At 38.8% G+C, this 17,651-nt stretch overlaps 1 protein-coding gene across 1 annotated transcript in view; it reads right to left on the bottom strand.

Annotated features, from left to right (window-relative positions):
* Nucleotides 1-17,274, bottom strand: part of LOC131561393 (rap1 GTPase-GDP dissociation stimulator 1-like) — a 30,606-nt gene extending 13,332 nt beyond the window's left edge. The window contains exons 1-7 of the mRNA XM_058810677.1: nt 17,136-17,274; nt 5,428-5,538; nt 4,460-4,582; nt 4,200-4,325; nt 2,496-2,624; nt 1,249-1,374; nt 373-516 (exon numbers count right to left, since the gene is read on the bottom strand). Coding sequence (XP_058666660.1) covers nt 373-516; nt 1,249-1,374; nt 2,496-2,624; nt 4,200-4,325; nt 4,460-4,582; nt 5,428-5,538; nt 17,136-17,274 — 898 coding nt within the window. The remainder of the gene's footprint in view (nt 1-372; nt 517-1,248; nt 1,375-2,495; nt 2,625-4,199; nt 4,326-4,459; nt 4,583-5,427; nt 5,539-17,135) is intronic.
* Between the last annotated feature and the right edge of the window lie 377 nt (nt 17,275-17,651).

Below are 17,651 nucleotides of genomic sequence, written 5' to 3'. Positions count from 1 at the left end.
GTTCTGTCAGACTTAGTTTGTTGTTAAGGTTAATAATTTAAGACCTTTATGATGTTGTTTGCCTTGGTGTTGAGAGTGGCATGCAGTCAAGTGGCCAGTTCTTGATATTTTATTTTTTAATCCATATTGCCCAAAATACAGCATAGCAGTAATATAACCTAAGTTGCTGCTAGGCACAAGCACTGGGCTATGGGCTATAGAAATGGAAAGTGTCATGCCTCAGAAGAATTCCCGCAAGGATGATAAAAGGGATTGTGAGTAGGTCCCTGTTTAAGTAAAAGAAACCAACAGAAACAGAAACTCTTCTGCTAAAGGGACTTTTGGATGTTGATTCTTTATGTTCCTGGCCTGTAATATTCCTCCCCTTTTTACCTCCAAGGAGCAGAGAGACAATGAGATCTGATGCAGCCTTCACAATGCATGTGTCTTCAGCTTGGGAACTGCCTTGGAGCCTCAGCAGGATGTCAGACAGCACCTCTGGCACACCTGCATCCACCAACTGCACTTTCAGAGCATCTGTGGAGATCACAGTAAAAGCACATTAACAGGTTTTTGGCTCTTTGTGGAGGCATTTCAAACTAGAAAGCTGAAGCTTTGAACTTTAGCCAGTTGTTTTTCAGGTGCAGTCACTGGTTTGGTTTTGTTTCTAACAGCTTTCTGGAGTTAGGATAACACCAAGGCAGAATGAGCAAAGCTTTCTGCATTGGTCTTTGACATGTCTTGTGTTGCCAGTCATGAGTTCTCATGCCTTTAAAATCTGTGCCAGATATCTAGGTATTTTTAGTGGAGCAGTGTCAGTGCTGGTTGCACTGCTGCTTAGATTATCCATCTTCACAGAGTCACAGAATATTCTGAGCTGGAAGGGATCCGTAAGGAGCAGTGAGTCCAACCGTAAGTAAGTGGCCCAAACAGGGATTGAACTGGTACTTGTACTGGTTGTTCTGATCTTTAAAATGAAAAAAATCTTCTGTGTTGCTGCTTTCCTCTTGGCCACCATGGAGAGTAAGTGTAAATCAGCTGTCTTTTGGATGTACTGAAATGCAGTGGAATGGTCCTCTCTCCCTTTCTTTGTTTTCTCACCTGTTCACGTGTTGTTTGGGCCTGGTTCTTGCGTGTTCTTGGGACTTATTTCTCCTCAAAGGGTTGCTGGTTGTGTTAGCAGGATCCCATGGCAAACTTGAGACCCAGAGCTTAAAACAGTACAATACCCAGTCTCCCCTTGTTCCACCCAGACCAAAAGGAGCTTACCATTTTCTGCAAGTGCTTGCAGGACTTCAAAGACAATTTCTAACCTCTCATGGCTCTCTGCTCTCCTCAGCTGCTTCACCAGTTGTTCAGCAACTTTTGTCATGCTTAGTGCTTCCTTGGCTGAATCTGTGTACGTGATAAAGTCAGGATTTTTAATTTTTTTTTATTAAATGTTTAAAGATATCTCCCTACGATCTGAAGTGATTAGACACTGTCTTTGAAGGCTTTTCCTGTTCTTGTAGACTCTTCTGTTTCTTTCGACAGCACTGAGACAGCAGAACTCTACCCCTTCTCCCCCACAAGTTTTTTTTAACTCTTTCTCTGTAATTTCTCTAGACCTCACAGGTGTCAAATCTATCCTGGCTAAATTTCACTGACTCGTACAAGTCCATCTGTAGTATGATTATTTAATAGAACAATTGGCACATGTCAGTTTGCTGTAGCAGTATATTTTTTGCCTTGATTAGATGATTCTAGCCTTGCTGGCATATCTGCAAAATGTATGTTAGCAAAGCTTGCCACTGTTTGACATAGAATACATTTCAATTGAATATGGTATTAAATGATATAACAGGTATAACAAGGACAGTCCTCCTTAGAGAATAATGTGACAGTGTGATATCATGTCCCCTTCCCTGCATATCCCCCCTAAATGCTGGAAGAAGTAGATGAAATTTTAGCCAGACCATATATAGAGGGTGGTAATAACTTTGTACTTGGTCTTTTTCTTCCATTAGTACTCACAACTTGGGTAAAATAGGGCAAATATATTTTAAATTACGGGAGATGCTCTTGCTTCCAAAATTGTGTAAATGAAAATGGAAGCTGTTTGAGTAAGGTATAGAAACTTAATTATTAAATAGAAATTAAATTTTAATAAACAAGCTTTTAATGTACCAAATCTAAAGTAATTGAAACTGACAATTTATCATGTGAAGTTATGCCATCTCTTCATTTGGGGTCAAAAGCTGGCTGTTAAACTTAATTGTTTTAATGTAATATAAGTAATTGCGAGGACTCCATAAAAGAGTAGTTATTTCTCCAATCCAGATCCTGTGGCCAGTTTCTCATTAGATATCAGTAATGTTTTAAAAACAAAGCCCAAACACCAGCCCTACCCCACCCCAAAAACAAAGGAGAAAACAAACAAAGCCCACAAAGCTGTGGGCATGAAAAGGCAGTGACAGTGTGGAGATATTTTGCTCTAACATGCAGAAACTTAAAAAACCTTTAAATACCTTACTTACCAAGGTCTGCCAGATTGTACAAGGCCAACAGAGCAACGTGGACGAGGGGTTCACTCTCTGCATAGTCAGTTAATATTCGGACCAGTGATGGGATCACTCCAACCTTCACCAGCTCTTCCTGAAGGCTGCCTGGTCAGTGAATCAAAGGTGTTAGAGGTGGCTAAATCAGGAACTGATGAAATCAGTGGAAAGGGTCCAACTGAGATGCTTAGCACCAAGGTACTCCGGTTCTTTCTCACACTGTTAGAATTTGTAAAGCTTTTGGTGGTGCCTCCAGGCTGATATGAGTGTGGAGGAAATGTAAGTTTGGGACAGATTTTTGCTAAACCTCCTGGTTTGACTTTGACTAAAGGTATCAAGCCTATCTCCATCCACGTGTGCTTGCTGAGGAAAACCTTGATAACTGTTTCCTTTCTGTTTGTAGCTTGTTTTGTAATTAATGAAAGGTTAATACCTGAAATGATTTTGAGGGTGCCAAGAAGTGTAAGATGCAAAATTGGACAGTGATGGTTGCTTAACAGCACAATGGCACTGGTTTTGCAGCAGTGTCTTGCTGAGAGCTGGGCTGCTGCTTGGGTGACAGAGTGCATGGCAGACACCAGGAAAGCTCTGGTGCTATTGCAGCACAGGCAATTTGAATTCAAATAAGGAATTGGTGAAGTTAATTTTTCTTCTCTTTGTTGCATTTATTGCAGTGTTAGTAATAGGATTTATTAAAGCATGTCACAATCATCTTGGCAAATCTGTGCTGGGCCTGTGCTCTGCCAGAAGGGAAGCAGATGTGCAGCATGGCCATATGCTGCAGCAGTGCTGTGCACAGGAGTTACATGAGCTGGGAACGGAATTTTAGGGAACAGCTCTTTTAAACTATTGTGTCATTCCCTGACAAATACACGTAACTTGCAGGGAGCTTAGTGGAATCTATTCCAGGTACCTAATATGTTTGGATTCCATATGAATACTGAAGGAGGCAAACCCACAAATTTCTAAGTGAAGTTGTGCAAATCTACACCAGAAGGATTAGAGAAGATAGGTTGAAGGGAGAGAGTAATGGGTATGAGATACTGTGTGAGAATTTCCATATTACTTTCAGTATACAGTAAATATTTTGGGCAGTCTGGGAGATAAAGATAAAAAAATCTTAAACTGTTTTGGGCAAGTAAATGAAAATTGTTGAACTTTTGAGCCCAGCTAGCAAGCTGGTATCCAGGGAATTTGGAGCACAAAGATCTCCTGCATGCAAGCAGTGGTTCTCAGAGAAGACTATTCCTTGCATAGATAAATAACTCAGTATTTTTTTAATCTCTTTTTTACTATCACACTTTTTAAACAAGTGCTTTGCTTTATAGATGTTCTTATTACTTTGGAAGAAGTCCAAGCCATTCAGGATTTGGACCCAAGGCAACTGTGCAAAATTGGTGAAGATATGTGTGAGGCTCTGCTCCTCTTGGGATTTCAAAGCAGTTCTAACAGAGATGTGCCACTTGAAGTCAAAATTGCAGGGGGGAATCCCAGAGTTCAGGCAGTGCTTGGGGTGCATTCAGCCAGGTGTCTGTGAGCTCTGTGAATGGCATGCCTAACTGGAGGCTGAGGTGCACGATGTGCTCAGGTCTGATGAAGTTATTATGAGTTCCAGGTTGCAATGCCTTGTGAAATGATACCCTAGAGGCAGGGAAGAGCAGGTTCCCTTCAGAGGATACCTACGGTTATCGTAACAGATGCGGCCGATGGCCCTCCCAGCGTGCAGCAGCATCTCTTGGTCTGTGCTCTCCAGCAAAGGTATCAGTGCTAGAACCAAATCTGCTTCAATACATGGTATCTTCATTTCCTCTGTGTAGGTAAGAGAGAGGGAATGAAACAATTGCAATAGCAACAGCTGGTAGCTGTGAAACAAAGTTAAAGAGTGAAAAGATGAAGCTAATGTGCTGTAAGATGCCTTGCAGTAATATTTGAGCATGACTTACCATTTTTGGCTATCTCTGAGAGCACGTGGGCTGCTTTCACTGCACATCGTGGATTGCCCTTCAGGATTTTTGCCAAAGTTGGGAAGATCCCACTCCCTCTGAGTAGGTGGAAGGACCTCTGCTCTGCAGTGATAAGAGTGTTAGCAGTACCTGCAGTAGGTTTGCAGCTGTTTTATTCACATGTTCCTTTGTTTCCTAGAGTTCTGAGTGGGATCCAAGCTTCCAATTTAACAAGGTCCTTAAAGGCTGTCTGAGTCTGAATGTATGGGCACAGTCATCTGCTTGAATTGCAGCAAGTGTGGTTCCAGCTGATTACTCTGCTTCATGCTGAATTGAAGCAGGGGGTGGCCAGGCAGAGAAGAAAACAGTTTCATCTTCTCTGACTATAAAAGGATGCGTGCATAAGGCATGGGAAGTCAGGGATTAAGATGCTATTCCTGAGGCATGGCCTAGCAATTAATTCTGTAGGTAGGCACAATATCTTTTATTAGACTAGCAATTAAAACAGACAATTCCCTCAGCCTTTTTTCATCAAAAATATGGCCAGCTGGCCTGAAGATAGTAAATCACCATCTGCCAGGAGACTCAAATAAATGCAGGTTTATGTCATTTTAGGACAATGTGCAAAGGCTTAAGGGACTCTTGTATAAGTAGACTAGAAACTACTTTTAAAATGCCTGACCTGATAGGGTCACTCTAAATTAATCCTAGGAGTTTGTAATAAATAGAATATTAAACTTGGAATTTCTCTGGAGCTTTTGGTGTTTTAGTGATCAGAAACTTTATCTGGTCACAGGTAATTTTGTGAGTTTTATACAGAGAGAAAAGAAAGCAACACAGCCTGAGGAAAGCTCTAGTTCCAGCAGCAATCACTTCTTGAAATAGAGAATATCACAATAAACAAAACCTGCCATGAGTTCTTTTGAATTGTGCAAATGGTTAATTGGTGATCCAGAGTGATACTTAACTATCTTCAGTAATAGCCAGGAGAATCCCATTCAAACTTTCAAGGGTCTGATCTTCAGCTTCTGTGTCATCTCCACAAAGCCCAAGGTATTCCAGGTGCTTATTCAGGGTTTCTAAACAGAATGGGATAGAAAACTTTGGTGAGCCAGCATGGAAAATACTGGGTTCCTTGTGGTAGTTATTTTCAGTGCTAATGTCTTAATATAAAAAAATTTCCTGTGGGGTAAAGATCTAAATATGCTCATTTATTCCAAGAGCATGAGGTCAAAGGTGGGGTCACTTCTCAGACAGCTCTTGTGCAGGGATAAACTCTATCTGGAAACAGAAATTAATGTATAATAACTGTGGCAGAATTTGAGGTGGGGAGGAGAGAGGAATAATTACAGGACCCACATCAAGCCTGTCATTTCTAAATACCTGTTTATCATAAAGACAGCTCAGCTATCTACTGTGGCAGTGGCCAGTAGCAGCTCCTGAAAGGATGCAAGAAACAGATGGGGTAAAATACTTCTCCCTTTGTTTCTGGCAACTCTGGCCTTTAGAAACATACCTAGTATTTACACCAATATATATCTAATAGATGTTGATCAACTTTTGTTTGGATTTTTTTTACCTATATAAATTATAATTTTTATCTCCACATCACACAGTTTCACTGTTGTAAGATGAAGATACTTCCCTTTGTTTTAAAATATTTATCAAAAAGGTCAAAGTTCATGGCCTTTGAGTTGCTGTTTTAAGAGAAAGGAATTATCCTTTACTATTAAATCTTCCATGTCTGTCATAATCAGATGGATTTTGATTGTAGTCCTCCTTTGTAATTCCTCTGTCAATATGCTTATTACTTACAGAAAATCTGCTATTTCTAGGTCATTTATGCATATATTGAATTTCACAGGTTCCAGCAAAGGTAACCTCTAATAATTTTGCCTTTCTCTTGTAAAAGCAGCCTTTATTCAGCTCTTCAGACTTCATCAAATAATCATCTCTCATATCCCAAGATAACTTAGATAAAGGTTATTGAAAGGCTTGTAGAAATTGAAATGCATTAACAATTTCTCCTTGATTGACCTTCTTACTGGCTCCTTAAAAATATGTTCAGAGACAGGTTGAAACAGGTTGTGGAAGTTCACCTCCATGAAAGTCAGAGAGCATATCCTTTTTCATGATGTCTGTGTTTTGCATCTCTGTGCTTTACTATAGAGCATATCCTTTTTCATGATGTCTGTGTTTTGCATCTCTGTGCTTTACTATTATCCTACAATTTACCTGTGCAGAGCTCAAACTTCTGCGTTTTAATTTCCCACATTCCTTGGAAGTGTTTTTGTAAATTCAGCCCACTTTTACTGCTTCCATCTTCATTAATGCTGTTGTTGAGCTCAGTGCTGCTCTGCATGTCACAGTTAATGATGTAATGAATCATCTTTTAATCTCTTATAAGCTCTGTAGTATAGCATCCAGTTCTGACAGTTGGTTACCATTTATTTTATTGTTTTGTTAGGAGTTTTCTGTCCTTTTAATATGAAGATTCCTCCATCTGCTTTCTAAAACAAAAAGACCTAAAGTGGCTGCAATTAATGTAAGAAATATTGCTGGAAATCTGATGTCTTAAGCAGTTAATATTTAGGATATAATGTAGAATGTTACCAAAACTGTAGTAAAATAGCATTTCTGCTTTACAAATGCTTTCATTGAAAATGCTGACTCATGAATCATGCCTCAGAAATTATTTTATGAGGATTAATAATTGATCACTTGTTTTTGTTTGATGAACTCACTCTGTCCCTCATCTATCCATTAATTCATGTGAGATTTTTTTAAATGAAAGCACATGAATTCACTGCATACAGGAATTTACCTCTGAGGAACAGAAGTGTCCTGAGCTGTTTTGAAAAGAGGATGAGGTAAAGGGAGTTGAAGTAGAACATAATTAAAAGCTGTTACTGCCTATTAGGAGGAGAAATTATTTGGTTTAAAAAATTAAAAGCAGTTACTTAAAAAAATATTTACTTTTGTGCTTTAAAGAAGCTGCCATCTCCAGAAAAATAGCTGAATTCATCAGGTCCAGTTCACTTGCCAAAATTTGCTGAATAAATAATTTTGTGTAAATGAAGTACAGTAGAGTGCAGCTTTTTTTACGCAAAAAAAACCAGAAAAAAGCCCAAACCACCTGAGCAACATGACAGTTGAAACAGGTTTGATCTTAAAGATCTAGTGGGAGTGGGCTACAGCTGCTGGTTGAGCAACATGAAATAAATTAGAAGCCTGTGAGATTGAATTATCTACTGAATTCTGCTATCATCTTATCGAGACCCAAAATGTGTTGGCACTTGACTCCTGGTACTGTGTTCTCTGATTAGAGCAATAGTGATGTTTGCAAATACATTTCTAAAATATTTCTAATTAGGATCTATAAAGCTATGGAAAGGCAGGATTTCTTAAGATGGAAGAGGTTGTTTTACAAATAACAGGGGACAGTCAATACTGGTGTCTCATTGGGTCAGTACAGTGGTAACTACAAATCTGGATGCTTTGTCATTTCTCCAGGGAATAGATAGTTGAATAGCACCATATGCGTGATGACAGACAAAGTCCTTGTACAACACCCCTCTGTAGTATTTTGAAATTAATATTATGAGCAGTAGCTGACTGAAGAGTTACTTCTGAAAGGCTCACAGAAAGCAGCATTTAACTATAACAGTATTAAAATACTGAACCCTTTTCTCAGGGATTCAGAATTTTATCATGCTTATTATTCATAAAAACTTGATTAACATAACCAGCTTGGGACTGATTCCTCAATACTCCTTCTGTTTAAATCCATGCTTCTGCAGGGGCAGTGAAGCAGACACTTAACGCAGTTATTTATGTGAAAAAGCAGTACAACATATACAGCTTGTAACTAAAACTGACCACAAAAGGGTAATTCTTCTTTGTGAATAATTCTGGGGTGCTGACATCTTGTTTCATCCCGTGCTGGAATAGCTTGTTGGCACAGTGGAGCTAGAGGCAAACCAGAAGGATTTGTTTCAGGTTTTTGCAGCAGTGGTTCTTGGCCAGCCGGGGCTGCGTGGCAGGGAGCCAGGCTGGAAGGGGGCCAGCCAGGCCAGCCAGCTGGTCACACAGCAGGGACTGCCCGCCCCCTGGCCCCTGAGGAGGCTTTTAGCAGAATAAACATCTTCTGAAGGAACATTGAGCGTTGTCTTGAGTCAGCATTTCTGCTAGAATATCTCTCATCAGCTGTAGTGACTCGCCGTAGGAGAGAGGGAAATGGGCACTCTTTGCCTGCAGGGCCTGAGTTTAGAAATCTCTTGAGACTGAGGTACAAAAGGCCTTTTACCTGAGCTGAAGGCACAGATTATTAACTCACACATAAATCTGTACATAAGATACTGAGTAAGAGACATAGGAATCAGGCTTTTGCTGTGGGAGTTGGCTTTTTTTCATCCTGATGAGAGCAGAGGCAATAGTGCAGAAAACGTGCTATAGCACAGCAACTTCAGGAGGCTTCTGGAGTGAACTCTTTGGATCCCTTGAACCACTGCTGTGTCAATTCCCAGTGCTAGTTTTGACCTATAAAGTCCTCAGGGAGTGAGAGAATCCCATACATCTCCCTCTTTCAGCATCTGATTTTGCCCCTTCTGAAACAGCAAAGCCTTCTGATTATTTTCCTTTTTATAGCTGCTCACATGTGTAGAAATGATTTTCTCTTTTTTTCTAGAGGAAGTATAGATTCTATACTTCAACATAAATGCTCCTCATGGTATTACCTATTGTTATTTGGGTCTTGAGCAGTGTGAGGTCAGTATGAGCCAATTTGAGGGCTTGAAACAACTTAATCCAGTCAACTGCCTCATCCTTCAGTAATTTCACATACTGAACTTATTCTTCTGTCACTTAGTTTTAGTATACTTTAGAGGGTTCTTCCATGGATTATTATCATCAGCATTATTCAAAACAGAAAAACAAGATAAATGTGTTTTTCCAGAGTATAAAGATGAGGAAGTTACTCACAATAGAGGTCTATTTAGCTTGTCTAATGTCTCTGGTAATAGATGATTAAAGATCAGTAAAAGCAGACACTATATATCCTTTCCCAGGTATGCTTTCTTGGTTTAGAGTCATCAACTCCACAGGGATCTTCTTTGGTAGAAGTTTCATGTTGTTTAATTACACTTAAATTCATTAAAGTATTTATGTTAAATTTGTTTGTAGTTTAGCTTGCAGAACATGGACTAGTCATAAGTGCCACAAAATAACTTTGGATATAGAGAGAAAATAACTCATTATTTTTTTTTTCTTGTTTAAATTGTCATCTTCTCTTGAATGTAGTTTTTGGTAAATTTATTGTATCACCAGGGCAGGAAACATAAGTCTCTATTTTGAGGTATCCTGTGTAACAGCTGAGGGATGAGGGTTAGGGTTGAGAAGCTCCTAGAGTTCTGCAGCTCAAGAATAGCTGAAAAGCCTAAGATGTATCCTGAAGAAACTAAATTTCAACTCATAATACTGCAAAATAGCTGATAGGTCTGTCTAGCAATATAATTAAAGGAAAAATAATAGTTGACCTGCATTCATGTTAGTGTGGCAGCCTGCAAAATCATGTAGCTGTAAGTCTCCATTTTCTCACAGTATTTTTTTAATGCTTTTCCCTGAAATAGATAAAATAATTCCTGGTTTGTTGTGGCATGTCCTAAATGAAGCTATGGTAATAGATGTACCTGTGTGCTGAGTAGAAGTATTACTGTATAGTAGTCAAAATAAAGCTCCAGGTCTCCTTGCCTGGAAATGTGATATTAAATTTGTTTCATATGGAACATAAAGGTGTAAATTGGGGATGGAGAAGTCCAGGAGGGCTGGTGAGTGTGTGTTAAGAGCAAATAAAGCCTGTAAGGTCAAACTCATTTCTGCTGGCTGTGAGTGCTGCAGCTCCATGATTACAGCATTTGGCTGTAACTGAGGGTAGCAGAAGCTGCTGCTTTTGATTTTGTTACCAGGGAAGGGAGGAGAAAGATACAATTCAATCCAAGGCAAGATTTTTTTTTTAATTTCTCCAGTGGTGAATTATTGTATTTCATCTCTAGAAAGTCATGCAACTGTTTTGGGACTGGGCTGACTTACATTCTTTCCAATAGAGCTATCTTATCTTGGTACATGAAGTAGAGTACTGGAGGAAAAGATCCTCCATCTCTTCAGACTTTCAAACCCATGGCAAGGAAATTGTCATATAAATCAGATAAGCTATTATCTATGTCTCCATGGAAAGCCACTTATGGCCATGTTAAAAGATACATTTTGTGTCTTTGTCACTGCACTCAGGTGATGAGATGTAGGAGAAAAATCACAGGATTAAAAAGGACCTGGGGAGAGAATTTAAAACTAATGTCCTGAGGATGAAAGGGATATAATTATGAACAACTCCTGACCTGGCTGGTTTTTAACTCTTGTTCCTCTGTATTCTTCAGCAGCTCTCTTCAAGGAGGAAAGGAGTAGGAATGTATGAGTATAATTTTTCTTTGAACTGAAGGCTGGAGCCCTGTCATTACCTGGGAATTGAAATATCTCCTTCCACCCACTTTCAGAATCTGAAAAGGCCCATATTTTTCCCAATATTCTTTTCTTCTGGTCTAGGCTATGGGTAATTATTCTCAATGTTAATGGCAAAATACTTAATTGTGCACTAAAAGTACCTCTTGCATAGAACTGGAAAACAGGGGACAGGCCACTGTGTTGTCTCCAAAATCTAACCTTTGCTTATTGCTTTTGTAGCCTTTCTGGACTGCACTGGCCCATCCTGAGCTCCTTAAAGTATTCAAAGCCTATGATCCCATAGGCTGGACCTTTGAACATTTTAGTATTCACAGAACATGAGAAAGCAGCAGGTTTTAAAGATTTTCACTGTTTAGCCTGAGGCATAGGTGGAAGGGCTGATGAAGACAGGAATTTAAGCCTGACTGGCTGGTGCCTACAGTAGTGTTTTCTATTAATCACAAGGATTTAAAAAATTTTCTATAATCCATGTCTAAAATTCTCTTAATTGTCACATATCAGGTAGGACAGCCACAAAAGTTCTCTTTGATGTGGTGTCATGCATGGCTTTTTTAAATTTGAAAATGAGGTAAAGAAATCACATAGCAGTAAAGTAGAAACTGAGATGGACAGAAGTTTTCAGAAAACTAGTAGAGAAATGCAGGCTCAGAGGAGGCCCTGGTAAAAGGAGATACTTATATTCTTGTGGTAACCCAAATTAATAGATTGTGATGGTGAGAAGAAAAAATGGCAATTGATTGTGAAATTGAGATTGTTTGGGAGGGGGGAAGCAACTCTACATTTTTATAATTTTTGGCTTTATTCTTGGGTAATTGAATTCCACCAAGGAGGAAGTACAGCAAAAAGTGTGTCTGGGGAAAGCTGTGGGTAGAAAGCAGCAGATCCTCTTGGCTTGTGGCTGATGTTATGCCCTGTGGAGTCAACAAGAAAAATGGCTGCAGAGCCCTGACTGAAAGCAGATAAGAGGAAAACAATGATAACCTAAAAAAGGTCAGTGAGATAAGTCAAAATAAAGCCAGCCAAGTGCAGTCAGGGAGAACATGTGTGTTAAAGAGCATGAAAAGCTGCTTAATTGTCTTCCATTAAACCTATTCCTTTTCTGAGGGATAGAGAATAGGAGTAAAATTCACTTTAGTGTAAAGGTATCACAATGTTGTAAACTTGTGTACCAATATGTGCCTTTTTACATGCCTGATAATTTAACTGACTTGGTGCTTAGGGAATAGGTCTGTTGGACATACCCCAGCTTCACTGAGTCTGAGCTCCCATATATTCCAATTTATTATGTAAGATAAGGAAATTCTAGAGCCAAAGGCTGGAAGTCATGCTTGCAGAAATAGCCACAAATGAGCTGTGCTCAAAAGCAATGAGTACAGCACCATCAGCACAATTTGTGTTTGGGTAATATTTTCAAGTAAGTTTTTTTAATAAACAAGGGGTCAGGATACTTGATGGCTTAAATCAAAGTTGAACTTCTTTCACAGTTGTTTGGTTCCAGGAGGTGTTGATTTCATTGTGAAAGAGGAGTAAATTGTCAGAGCAGCAAAGCTACATGTGAGCAGATAAGCAATCAAATTGTCACAGTTGGGGATAAATTGTCTTCATTTATGGAAATGAATGAAATTTCTGCCTTGCTCACTGGAGTTCTAGTTTTCTGCATTTGTTGAGTGATGTTGGTCTCAAAAGATACCTTTGATGATGCAGTTAATATACATCTTAAGTTTTGCACCATACAGTGAATTAAAGGAACACTTCCCTATGGTTATCATGTGTGTATGGGAAGTGGGCCATAGTCTCAGCCAAATAACATTCAGTCTAATTTTCCTGGCTCCCTAAATTTAGCTTGAAGAGCTGTCATTGGAGAAAAAACCAATTAGACTCCATGGCAGAGAAAACACTAATTTCCTTTGGCTGACAACTCCTACAAGGGGCTTTTTGGCCAAGCAAAAGAACAGCTGTGAAAAAGCAGAAGCCTTTTTTCTGCTATGAAAGCACCAGCCCAGCCCTCAGCTCTGCCTGCTAAACAATCTGCTGGGAGAGGAGGTGGATGTTGGACATGCTGGCAGAGCAAGGAGGCCCCACCAGGGACCCAGAGCCAGGAGACCTATGGGAAGGATGGGAAATAACAAAGCAAATGCAATTATTGGCCTTTTGTGCCTTGACTCCACCTAAACAGGCATAGCACAAAGGTTCCACTGTCCAGATTAAAATTCCTGAATTTCTAGGGTTTAATTAATGATGGCCTCTCTGCAAGTTAATTCACGGGCCTGAGCATTTGTCTGTTCTTGTGTGTGACAAATGTTGTTTGAAGAGCTGTAGTACAAAGATACATTGTAGGCCTGGAAAGGGCTTTCATTTCTCTTTTTCTTCTCTGGTACTATGCCTAAAAAGTGTATTTTGTCTGCAACTTGTGCCTGTCTTGTTCTTGCTAATTGCTTGTATGACTCCAGTCAAGATCTGGAGAAAGCCATTGAGAGAGGAGGATTTTGTTCCTGCACTGTTGAAGATATGGGCATTGCATGACCTATGGAGTGAGGTACCTTATTGATCTCGGACATCTCCAGAATAAAGTGGACAGTAGTGGGAATTTGCTTAAATTCTGTTAAATGTAAAATTATTTTGTGGCATTGTCTGAAATTTTGTAGTGCTGAGTATTATGACTTTGATCCTGATGTGTGCATTTGACCTATTTTATAATGAGTGATGTGAAAAGGATCCTTGGAAGACAGGATTGAAGTTGGTTGCATAATGGACCTGTCAGGAATATTTTTTCTTGCTTAGTGGGTGTGTGTGTTTGGATATTTTTATGCAGTATAAGAGACTTTGTACCATAAAAAAAGTTAATTCTCAGTTCTGACACACATTTTAAAAGCTATGGCCTTATAAGCTCTGTTGGTGCTTAATGCAAGTAACAAAATTCTGTAAGATGTGACCTACAATTTAGAGCTCTGCTCCAAACCCAAGTTGCTCAGCAGAATCTGCTTACTTGTGCAACACTTTTTCAGTACCTATCGTGTTACTTTTATGCTTGCTCCCAGCAGTGCAAAAAGGATCAGATTTTAAGTGTATGCAGGTGGACACAGGAGTCTTAGTAATTTTGAAAATTCGATTTAAATTTTTTTTTGCTCGCTAATTTCTTGTTTGTTTTAATTTAATTAATTAACTTAATTTAATTACTTAAAACAACATTTTTAATGATGTTGACCTGGTTACTTGTGCTATGTGAGTAGATTTGAGCTCTACTGCACAAGTGGGTTGGTGTTGGCTGGGAATTGGAGGTTGCAATAAGATTTTCCTGGACAAATTCATTGTTTACATAATGCTGTGCAAGCTTTTCTGATATTACCTAGAACTATCTGGTTTAAGATTCTTGGCAGGTTTCTCTCAATTTTGTTTGTCTGGAAGAAATGCTTGCAATCATTAGAAATTATTTAAATAATTGTATTAATATCAAAATTAGTTAAGTGGGTGGGAGGAGCTTTTCAGAAAAAGAAACATTTAATAAAGGGAGGGAGGGACTGTGTCTGAGTAAGTCCTAAGATTCTTTTGCTGAGCTTGTCTTGGCTGAATTTCTTTGCGGCTAGAGTTCTTTTTTTCTCAAATAAGTTAAATAATGATAAAATTATTTGGATAAAATAGTTTTGGTATGCTAGATTCAACATCTGCATTGAACAGCACTGATTCCAAATACTTCTGATATTTCTAATAGTCTTAAAATATTCTCTAATTTGTAACATGGGGTAATTTCTTTTAAATGGATATTTGTGTTTCTTGTCTGGAATTGGTGGTTTTGAAGGAGTTTCTACAGATCTTTCAGTAAAGCTGAGCTGCTTTTATTCCCAAATGTTTTTAGACTTGACAGGATATAGTTTTGTACTCTTAACTCTTAACAAAGGACCATAGCAAAGTCCCCATTCCAGTTTATAAACAGCAATATACTGTCACTGTCCTTACCTGGACTGGGCCCTGACTAAAGTGCTTTTGCTGTATAGATTTAATTTAAATTGTAACTCCATTAGAAAACAGCTTCCCCTGAAAATTTGATTTTGATATTAGAATAGTGAAAAGGTAATAAGGTAATTAGCTCTTTCCAAGCAGCACTGTATTTTACTTAATTTAGGGTTTTTTAAATGCATGTGGAGAGATCCCAAAGCACAAGAATGATAAGTTCAGGCAAATGGATATTAAGCTACTTGGATTGAAACAGAGCAAGAAGATGGGGATTGTTTTTTTTTTTTTCTCCAGATTGTTGGAGACTGTGTGATACAAACAAGTCCTTAGAAACAGAAAAGATGGACATGTACCAGGTATGAGCCTTCAGACACAATCTCATCCTTAAGTGCAAGAGCTTTCTTTCACAAAGTACCTCAGAAATGAGGCTGAGAGCCTTTGAGGAGTTGGTTCAAAACTGCTTTGGGGACCCTGTCTGCCCTCCTGCAGCCTGTGCAGGTCAGGATGGCTTTATTGCCTTTGGTGCAGTCTGTTTCTAGTTCTAAAGAAGAAGAGTAGCTGCATTTTCATTAGGTTCTAGACAGCAAAAAGTTTGCTGACTCTGATTTATTTAAGTGCATCTGATACAATGCTTTAAAATAGAGAAGGAAAAGCAACTTGTATTAAAAGCAGCAGCTGTGGGTTTTCCCTATGGTATTGATGTATTATGTGTTTATAATGCTGTTGAAGCAAATGGCAAGGTGCTGGGGAATGCTGAAAACTGCACACACAAGGAATTTATAATATTTTCCAGGCTGGCTTTAGTATTTTTAGTTGTAAGGAAGGTAGCACAGCCTACACCTAAAAATGATCTAAATTGTTATATGATTTTACAGGAATTAATGGTTTTGTTTTGTTTTGTTTTTTAAAGATAAGTTTGACAAACCTGTACTTAAAAGTGTGTGGGTTTCTGTTTGTCATTTTTTTTACTATCCTGCCCAGAGTTTTGTACTTGGGCAGCAGAAACAGTGCTGTGTGAGTAAAATCAGGCTGGAAAGAGCAGGAACAAAAGTGGGCATAAAAACTTTGAGCCACGACCAGCAAATAAATCAAAAGGATAAGCCTTCTGAGCAGAACATTCAGAAAGTAGGACAGGTAGACATAAATGATGTAGCAGTAGAAGAAACAATCCACCAGGTTCAGCTGTCTCCACCTGAATTGCAATAGGAAGTCAGTCCTATAGAAATGATCTGTACATTAGATCATTTAGCCAGAAGCAATACTTGTCTAGTACTAGTTTAGTCCACTTATGTTTTGTGCCCATCTCTCTGACATTTAAAGTGCTTTTAAGTTAAATTTTGACCTGCTTTTTTTATCAGTGTCCCAAAACTACTGAAATGTTTAGCTTGACTTGAATAATCATTTAATTGACTAGGAAGGTAACTACTATAAATGGCAGCTCAGTTGTCAGACTGCTCTTAAAGACAGATTATTTCACCCTTAAACATATTGAGTATTACTAAGATTAGTTCTGCTGATGTCACGAGACCCAGCTGTGACGTGAGCTCATCACATGAATGAAAGTGGAAGGCTGAGCCCTTTGATCCAGTTAGGCAATACCTTGGAATGATCTGGAAATTAAAGTCTCAAAGGTATATTTTAAATCCAGTATGAAAGATTTTCCTTTCACATGGAAAGGTCAGAGCTAAGGGCTTGTACTCCAGCTTTCCCTGTGCTGAGGGTTGAGTCATAAAGAAGTGTATTCAAAGGCTGGACCACCTAAATGCAGCTCCAGTCCTGCCAGTAGTGCTTGGCAGAGTGCAGCATGTATGCAGGGGCACATGTGAGCATATTTGCTTTGATGGATGTTGTACTGTCAATACAGAGGAATGAATTTCAGCTAGTTTTCAAATGCTTAACTTTCATAAGAAGTCATCATTTTCCAGTGCTTTAAGTTCTCTTTTCATTCCCATTCTTATAATTTACTAGTTTTCTTTAAACCAGCCTTAATTTTCATGTGACTTCAAGTGTTAAGTATTGTTTGAAATAGAAGACAAGAATTTTAGGTCACCTGTAGTATTGCATTTATCATAGAACTACACTTGTATATTTAAACTAGCCTAAATTAGTTTTCTATTTCTGTCACATACATCTGCAATTTGTAGATGAGAGAAAATTAAGCACAGACTAGAGATTGTATCTATCTATAGTTAACAAGAGCTTTACTTACCCATAAAAGCTGTAGCTCTCCAGAATGGGGACGATAAAGAGCAGCTGATCTGTACTGAGTCTGTGTCCTTTACAGCTACCACGCTGTGAGTAATGGGGAATATTTTATAGCTTTCAAGCTGATGAGCAGCCCACAGCATGCTCACTCTTTCCTCCTCCTGCCTTTTTCTGTGACCCTGCTCTTCAAATGCATCTAATACTCCATAATTACTTAATCCTCCAGCACTACTTTTGTTTCCAGTTCTTAGATGTCATTAACAGAAATGGAAACATAGTAATTATCACACTGAGAAGAGATACTTTAAGATCTCCAAAACAATTTTTAGTGAATTTCCTTTTGCTGTCATTCAGCAGAGTGGTTATTGAATCTAATGAAGGACAGAGTTCCAAAAGAGACTAGATTACTGTTGGCATCTACTTACAGCCAGTTTTAAGAGTGTTCTCTAGCCAAATTTTATCCATACCTGGACCTCACCTGGGAGGTGCTAAGTGTTTGAGAAATGGTCCAAGCCCTTTA

The sequence above is a fragment of the Ammospiza caudacuta genome, chromosome 9 (genome assembly GCF_027887145.1).
Source record: "Ammospiza caudacuta isolate bAmmCau1 chromosome 9, bAmmCau1.pri, whole genome shotgun sequence".
NCBI classification, from domain to species: Eukaryota; Metazoa; Chordata; class Aves; order Passeriformes; family Passerellidae; genus Ammospiza; species Ammospiza caudacuta.
The sequence above is the reverse complement of the archived record's forward strand: the minus strand, read 5'-3'. Positions and strand labels throughout refer to the sequence as shown.